The sequence below is a fragment of the Balaenoptera borealis genome (assembly GCF_965194805.1).
Source record: "Balaenoptera borealis genome assembly, chromosome: 12".
Classification (NCBI taxonomy): domain Eukaryota; kingdom Metazoa; phylum Chordata; class Mammalia; order Artiodactyla; family Balaenopteridae; genus Balaenoptera; species Balaenoptera borealis.
The window spans coordinates 86419493-86427762 of NC_138869.1; the positions used below are offsets into that span (position 1 = coordinate 86419493).

The following is an 8270-nucleotide window of genomic DNA, read 5'->3' on the forward strand; positions in this document are numbered from 1 at the left end:
TACCAGCTACTACTTACATAGCATTTACATTGTATTTATAACTATTTACATGGCATTTACATTGTATTCAGTATTATAAGTCATCTAGAGATGACAAAGTATAGGAGGGGATGTGTGCAGGTTATACGCAGATATTATGCCATCTTATACAAGGGACTTGAGCATCCTTGGATTTTGGCACATGAGGGGGTCCTGGAACCAATTCCCCATAGATACCGAGGGATGACTATTAAAATGTGAAATCATAGAATTGCTCCCACTTCCTGGGAGCACTCAATCTAGATTCCCCACTTCCTTGAATCTTCCCCCAAATCACCTAACACAAACCCTAATCCTGTCACTCCTAACCTAACCGTCTCTTAGTGAGATCTCTGCAGGTGATAAACCCAACTTTGTTTAACTAGAGGTGGTTCCTGTGTGGTCTTTGGTTGGAGGGCACTGACACTTTTACTGTCTTATTCTCTATTTCATGTCCAAATTCTAGCAGGGAGGCACTGGTAGAGGATGTTCATCCTCCTCTAATGTTTTTACCTGCTGAAGGGCCAAGAGTTTGCTTAGTACATGGCTGCCTGAATAAAGAGTACTTTTCAAGCCTCACTGGGGCCAAGGATTGGCCAAGTTATGGCCAGTGATGTGTAAGTTAAAGAGGGTATGTTAGCTTGGAGGTAACTTCCTCTGCCCTTCCTCTGTCCTGAGGCTTGGAGCATGGATAAGTGAGCTAGAGTTTCACAGCAGACTGTGAATAGGAGGGTCTGGCCCCAAGAATCATGGAGCTGAGAGCTGGGGGGAGCAGGGGTTCTGAATGCCTGAGGACCGTGTGGTGGCATGATTGTCACACATGCCTTGTACTACTTCTTGACTTGTGAGAGAAATAAACTTCTATCTTGCTTTAAGACTAATTTTGGTTTGTTACAACTGAACTTAAAACTCATAACTGGGCCATAATAAGTGCTTAATATTTAGAGTGAATGAATGTATCCACGCTCATAGCTTCAACCACTACCTATATGCAGATAACTCAGATTTATGTCTCTAGTTTTAATCTGAGTACCAAATCTGTATATCCAACTACTTACTTTATATCTCTCATTGGACGTCTTAAAAGGCAGCTCAGATGCAACCATTCCAAAAGCAAATTAGTGGCATTCTGCCTGTTTTCTTCTAATACCTTTTCAAACAGCATTTGGTTATGCGAGCCAGAATGACCCGACCCTGGGAAGCCTAAAATACTTTCATTTTGGTCTCTTTATTTCCAAATGTTCACGTTTCTTCCACTCTGCTACCCAAGTCTATACCACCACCGAGTGGTCTAGCTCCTTCTCCTTCTCCTCGCCTCTCATTCTCCCCATCCCCTCTTAGCAACACCTTTGCCTGGACTCTGCTCTCCCACCTCACCTCCTGCTTGTGCTCAGAGCTTGTCTCACCTGCCATCTCCCCAGACTCCGTTTATTACATGCTTCCCCACCATGCCTCGCTTTTTTTTAAAAATATAAATGTATTTATTTTTTATTTATTTATCTTTCGCTGCATTGGGTCTTTGTTGCTGCGCGCGGGCTTTCTCTAGTTGCCGCGAGCTGGGGCTTCTCACTGTGGTGGCTTCTCGTTTCAGAGCACAGGCTCTAGGTGCGCAGGCTTACTAGTTGTGGCACGCGGGCTCAGTAGTTGTGGCTCGCGGGCTCTAGAGTGCAGGCTCAGTATTTGTGGCGCACAGGCTTAGTTGCTCTGCAGCGTATGGGATCTTCACGGACCAGAGCTCGAACCCGTGTCCCCTGCATTGGCAGGCGGATTCTTAACCACTGTGCCACCAGGGAAGTCCCCGTCTCGCTTTTTCATAGCACTTCTGACAGGTACTTCACGCATACTGGTGACTTTTTCACTAACGTGTCTCCTCTTGTAAATTCATTGATTTCGGCTCTCCATTTTCTCTAGCGTCTAGTACATTGCCTGGCCCACACGCACGCTACAGATATTTGTTGAAAGACTGCTTTGTCATTACCACTCCATAAACCTCAAACCATAAATGCAGGTAAAATGTTTAAAAATTACTCCATGGATACCCGGCCTTTCCTTTCTCTCAACAAAACTTTACCCTTGAACAAAATGCAACCTGGTCGGGTTGATTCCCATAGGTTAATGGGACGCCACCGGTTTCCTCAGACTGGAAGAAACTTCTAGCAACACTGCGTATGAACTAAATGAAGAATAAACTGACTCCAACAAGAACAGCCTCACCTGCACCTCCGGAGATGACTGGAACACAGGGATTAAAGAAAATGCTTGTTTCCGCTGCATTTATTACTAATATAAAAACATGTTAGAAAGAAAAAAAAATTCATTCTCAGTTCTCCAACGGCTCTCATCCCTTCCTCTTGCCCACACAACTCCTGACCCATTTCCCCAGGGCCAGTTCAAAACTGAACCTGTTCACTGCCGTTTTCACAGAAAACAACCAGTGCCAGGGATGCAGGGGAAGACGGTTGCAAGAGGGCGACAGTCCTGCCCAAGTTCCACCCACAGGTAGACCAGGTGGAGAGTCACAGAATTCGAACGAAAGGGCTGGTGGCCTCACAATGACATAGTCTAACTAAAACGGGCTGGAGAGGAGATAGGGTAGAGGACGTCTCTCGGGCCTGTGTCAAACCCAGAGAAACCGATACCGGGAGAATGGGGAGGACCAGGCAGGCAGCCTTGTGGAAGTTTCACAGTTCTCCCACGTCGGGAGGTGGGGAAAGTCTAGAGGGCACCAACGGCCCCACACATTTTGGCAGAAAAACTCACTCTAGCGTTGGGAAGTCACAAAAATGCCATGGACACTGAGAAAGGCTATGAGGGGATGCACAGTCTCACAAAGCACAGTGATCACAGACCATAGCGGTGGAGATCATGCTACTGACGCAGAAACTACAAAATCCAAAAGCAGGGAACGTGGCCTCTCAGGAGTGACTCTGCACCAGTCATCCCAACTTGACCCCGGGTCAGACAAGCTGGTGAGTGTCACAGAGCAGCTGACAACACTGGGGGAAGGGGGTGTCACATAAAAAGGACTTAAAACAAGCAGCGAGAAAGGAATGGTAGGAAACTGCTCCAGGGCTCTCAGGAATCCAGGGCGCTACCCGGGGCTGGGTGGACAGATGCACAAGAAACAGCACCAAAGAGGTTTCCTGTTCTGCAGTCAGCTGGCGAGGGGGAAGAGGATCCAGGAGGCAGTTGAATGGAGCAAAGATGGGGTCCCGGAGATGAGTCTCTGGAGGCTGCATCAGAAGGAAGAGTGCACACCGTGCACCAGTCACGGAACACAGCTCTGGACCCCGAGTGGGGGAGGTGGCGATGGAGCTGGGCATCACTGACTGAGGGCGGCAGGTGAACGGCCTCGCGGTAGCCATCACAGGGCCACAGGGAAGTATATGGCAGCCAAGTCAGAGGGCTCCTTCCAGTCTGGATGGGAAGGCACAGTCTCACAGAGGAGGTCCATTTACGCCAGGGTGGTAGAAGGCACAGAGGTCCTCATATCGACAGTGGCCCTTTTTGGCAAAGTGTCGGCAGACGGGGCGGTCAGATTTGTCTGTGAACAAGCGAAAACCGGGCAGTTTAAAATGTGAGTAAGAAAGAAAACAAATGTAACAAAAAGCAGAGATAGAGAAGGCAGTCAGATTTCCTACTCACTACCATTTCCAGATATGATGGAACGGTAGTCTTTCTCCTGGGAGAAAAAACATTCAGGGCTACTCCTACTTCAAAAGGACAAAGGACAGCCCAAAGAAGAAGAGCCATGGGCATTCTGGACATGAGGTCACTTTGGGAGTGATGGGTGTTCAATGTGTGCAGGCATAAAAAAATGGACCTCACCTTCCATAACCTGGGGTCCATCCTTGGGTGGGCAGGTATTCTTGATAAGAGACCAGCTTTTGAGCCTTCGAGGATTTCTCTGCTCTTTGTGAAAGCCTCCCCTGGAGGGACCCCCATGGCCTGGTCCAGGAAAAGGAGGCTCAGCATTGACCCCCCACCAACCACGACCATATGGGCCAGACCTGGGGCCTAGGCCTCCCCGAATTGGGCCTCTGCCCCGGGGAGGAGGTGGGAGACTCAGCAGTGGTGGGATCATTGGTCCCCTTGATCCCGGAGGACCTCTGTGAAGAGCTGAAGAGAGAGAGAGAGAGGGAGAGGGAGAGAGGGAGAGAGAGAGCAAGAGAGAGAGAAACATGGAAAGGTGATCAATGGCCAGCTTAATCCAGATAATGAAGCCCTGATTTTTTAAAAACTTTTTATTGAAGTACAATATACATACCAAAAAATACACAATTTTAAGTGCACAACTCAATCATCACCAAAGTAAACACACCTGTGTTTCCACTAACACAGGCTAGAGAAGGGATAGAGCCTTTTTAGCACTTCAGAAGCCCCACCCCCTTGTGCCCCTCCTCCCCCACTATCCCACCCTACTCCCCAAAAGTAACAACTATCCTGACTTCTAGCATCATAGGTTAGTTTTAGCCTGTTTTTGAACTTTGCATAAATGAAATCATACAGTCTGCATTCTTTTGTGTCTGGATCCTTTCGCTCAACATCATGTTTATGAGATTCATCCAGGTTGCCTGTAGCAGGAGTTCCTTCATTTTCATTGCAGTGTAGTATCCCATTGCATGCACACACAACAACTTATTTAGCCATTCTACTGTGGTGGATTCCAGTGTGGGGCTATAACGAAAAATGCTGCTATGAACATTTTTATACATGTCTTCGGTACACACATGGATTCATTTCTGTTGAGTGTATACGTAGCAGACGTATTACTGGGTCCTCAAGTGTATGTATACTCAAGTTTAAGTAAGTCAAACTTTTTTTTTTCCAAAGTGGTTGTACCAACTCACACTCCCACCAGCAGCTGTTCCATAGACAACCTGTTGTTCCTTGACAACACTTGGTAATATAGATCTTTTTCATTTTTGCCATTCTGGTGAGTGTGAAAAGCAGTGTTTTGTTTTGAAATTGTGGTTAAAACATTTAACAAAAAATTTGCCATCTTAACTACCTCTAAGTGTACATCTCTGTAGTGTTAAGTAAATTCATCTTGTTGGAAACAGATCTCCAGAAATTTTTCATCTTGCAAAACTGAAAGTTTATAGCTACTCAACAACTCTCTTTTCCCCCTCCTCCACCCAGCTCCTGGCAACAACCATTCTAATTTCTGTTTCTATGAATTTAACTACTTTAGATACCTCAGATCAGTGGAAACATAGAGCAGTTTTTTTTGTGACTGGCTCATTTCATTTAGCATGGTCTCAAGGTTCATCCGTGCTGTAGCATGTTACAGGATTTTCTTCCTTTTGGGGGCTGGATCATATTTCATTATATGATTATACCACATTTTGTTTATCCATTCATCCATCAACAGACATTTGGGTGGCTCCATCTCTTGTCTACTGTGGACAGTGCTGCTATGAACATGGGTGTGCAAATCCCTCTTCAAGATCCTGCTTTCCATTCTTTTGGGTAAATACCCAGAAGTGGAATTGCTGGATCATACAGTAGTTCTATTTTTAATTTTTTGAGGAATCTCCATAATGTTTTCCATAGTGGTTGCACCACTTTACAATCCCACCAACAGTACACAAAGGGCTCAGTTTCAAACTTATGTGTTTTTATCTTGCATTTATTTGATGACTAATGATGTTGAGTTCTTATTCATGTTTTTGGCTATTTAGAGATCGGTTTTTATCAGGTGGCTGTTCTGGTCTTTTGCCCATTTTTCTAACAGGTTGTCAGAGAGTTTTTATATATTCAAGATATGAGCTCTTTATTGGTTATATTTGTTGCAAGTATCTTCTACTCTGTGGCTTCCTATTAACTTCTTAATGGTGTGATTTGATTAACAGAAGTTCATATTTTCTAACATAGTTCAGTTTATCTTTCCTTTATGGTTAGTGTGTGTGTTTCTTGTCTGTTTAAAAGCTCTCATCTACTTTAAGCCCATGAAATACATTTGTTTTCTAGAATTATTTCTTTACCCATGAATATCCAATTAATTCAGCATCATTTACTGAAAAGACCACTATTTCAGTTCCATCTTCATCAACAATGAAATGGCCACATATGTGTGGGCCTGTTATTGGACTCTTTATGCCGTTCTGTTGATTTATATGTCTATTGTTGGGCCAATACCACACTGTTACAACTACTACAGGTTTACAATAAGTCTTGATATTCAGAGTAAGCCCTTCCACTTCAAGATTATCTTTGCAGTCTCTCACCCTGATCCTCTGCATTTCCATACAATCATGTAGAATGTTTATTTCTACAAAAACACTGTAGGGATTGTAATTGGGAGTGCACTGAATCTATAGGTCAGTTTGGGAAGAAATGACATTTTTACAACATTGAGTTTTTCCAGGCTGTCAATACACATCTCTCCATTCATTTAAGTACAAAATTCCTGATCTTTTAATTTTAAGTCCTTTCTGGGTTTTAGTCCCTCCCTTGCTGCCTTCTCAGGACCTAATCAAAGGATCAGGGCCCCTTCCTCCTCACCTGACTTGGGGTCACCAGGCTTTCCATTGGCCATGGGGGGAGGGCCCAGAAGGCTGGGTGGTCCTAAGAGCAGACATGAAAACATGGTCATCAGAATGAACTAAAAAACTGATGATCCTGTTCTTATATGTTTTTCTTCTATTATTCATTTCTTAATCTAACCAGCAAAGCCAGGTATGTTCTCAGCAGTGTTATGAGTTCTCACCCCATCTATTTCCAAAGCGTTTTCAGGATTTGCAAAGTGGAGACTCAGCCAAGTCAAGGGGGATAATGAGGGAAGGATACCTACAAACTTTCTCTTTCCCTTACATTGTTGCTACCCAAAAGATCCCAAGTGATTCCAGAGGTAATCCAACTCCTCTCTTTCACTGCTGGCCAGTCAGATAGCTCTCCCCCCCACCCCACCTCCGAGTAGTTTACAGAAGTCTGCACTTCCACCGTCCCCGTGAACGTCTGGTCACAAATTGTCATCCCAGTCATCGCAACCTACAACCTCTCTAGGGCCCCTCGCCCCTGTCGTTTTGCGGCTGCGCACACAAGCTCTTTATCTTCTCCCCTGCCTTCTTTAGAAAGGTTTAGTGGCTGGTTTGAAGTTGAGGGTTCAAGTAAGAGAACTCATTTAGTGTTCCATCCCAGCCAGGCCTCCCCCAGCCCCAGCCCCAGCCCCAGCCCCAGCGCGTGCGCCCTTCCTCCTTCCGTTGGAGCCCCCTCCCCCGCACCTTTTCAGCCCCCAACCCCTCGCCTCGGCCGGCTGACAGGCATGTGCACACAACTCCCGGGCTCCTCACCGATGGGACTCCCATCCTCCTCATCTCCAGTCTCTTCCCGCTCTGGCAGTGGGGGCTGCTGCTGCGGCTGCTGCTGCTGATGATTCTGCTTCTTTCGTTTCGGCATCGTGGTTGCGGCAATGGCTGCAGCTGGATTTGGAGGGCAGTGAGGAAGGGGCACGCTGAGATTCTGTTTCCGCTTCCGGGGGGGCAGTGGACAGTGAGGCTGAGGCTCCCGCCATTTCACTTCCGGAAGGCTGCGGGGAAACCTTGGGTGGCTGTTCTCAGATCAGCCGCCTCCCTCAGTCTCTGCCAGGCATGGCAGCAATCTCAAACCTTTCCTTTGCTGCGTTTCTATAAACGCTTTGGAAAAAGTTGCTCGCTCCTCCCCTCGCTTAGAAAACCCTACAGCCGGCTCCTCATAGTGTGCCATAGAGTCGACAGGCTCTGGCCAGAAGGCCTGAGAAAAGACGGCTGTCGCACCCTAAGATCGCCACATCCGGTCCCCGGTTTCTATGGTAACAGCTGCAGGCACAACTTCGTGCCCTATGACCTCCCTCCAAAAATCCTTGTTCCACCTGGGTTTCCCTCCTCGGCCGCGCGCTTGCACTTAGGATCTGTAAACCTGCTGCTTACCATCGTTCCCACGAGGAATTTGGGTCCCAGCAGGGCGGTGCCCAGGGCTCTCCAGACCACCACTCGCCCCTCAAGACCTCTCACCCTGTCCCCAGTGTAGCCCATCAACTTGGCTTCCTTCCCGGGACGCACAGTCGCGACTTTCCTCTAAGGTCCAGCCGGAGGATTGGTAGCTTCTGCTCGTCCACGCCCCTTTATCCCACAGGTGGTAGGACCCGCCCTCCGCTTCACCGCCCCCTCCAGGTGAGTGGTAGCTTCTCCCCGGCTCGCAAGGTAGTGATGACACGCGTCCCCCCTCCTCCAAACGCGATTTGGTAGCGTCCGTGACGAAGTTAGCCCGAC

At 47.1% G+C, this 8270-nt stretch overlaps 1 protein-coding gene across 5 annotated transcripts; it reads right to left on the minus strand.

Annotated features, from left to right (window-relative positions):
• Window positions 1-2277: 2277 nt before the first annotated feature.
• Window positions 2278-8207, minus strand: PRR3 (proline rich 3). Of its 5 annotated transcripts, none has more exons than XM_082347046.1 (5): window positions 8013-8207; window positions 7314-7442; window positions 6526-6588; window positions 3847-4137; window positions 2278-3562 (listed from the first exon to the last, which is right to left on the minus strand). In XM_082347046.1, the coding sequence occupies exons 2-5, from the start codon at window positions 7417-7419 to the stop codon at window positions 3456-3458; spliced, it is 567 nt and encodes a 188-aa protein (XP_082203172.1). In that variant the 5' UTR covers window positions 7420-7442; window positions 8013-8207; the 3' UTR covers window positions 2278-3455. The 5 variants fall into 5 exon arrangements, with proteins under 5 accessions (XP_082203172.1, XP_082203169.1, XP_082203173.1 ...); XM_082347043.1 differs by having other exon boundaries at window positions 7929-8149; XM_082347047.1 differs by lacking the exon at window positions 3847-4137 and having other exon boundaries at window positions 7929-8153.
• Between the last annotated feature and the right edge of the window lie 63 nt (window positions 8208-8270).

Bases quoted from the DNA above. Each gene is read 5' to 3' on its own strand.
- PRR3 (XM_082347046.1), bottom strand. From the start codon at position 7,419: ATGCCGAAACGAAAGAAGCAGAATCATCAGCAGCAGCAGCCGCAGCAG. The intron at 4,138-6,525 runs GTGAGGAGGAAG...CTCTCTCTTCAG, and splicing joins GCCTGGTGACCCCAAGTCAG to CTCTTCACAGAGGTCCTCCG. The intron at 3,563-3,846 runs GTGAGGTCCATT...GCTTGTTCACAG, and splicing joins TGGACCCCAGGTTATGGAAG to ACAAATCTGACCGCCCCGTC.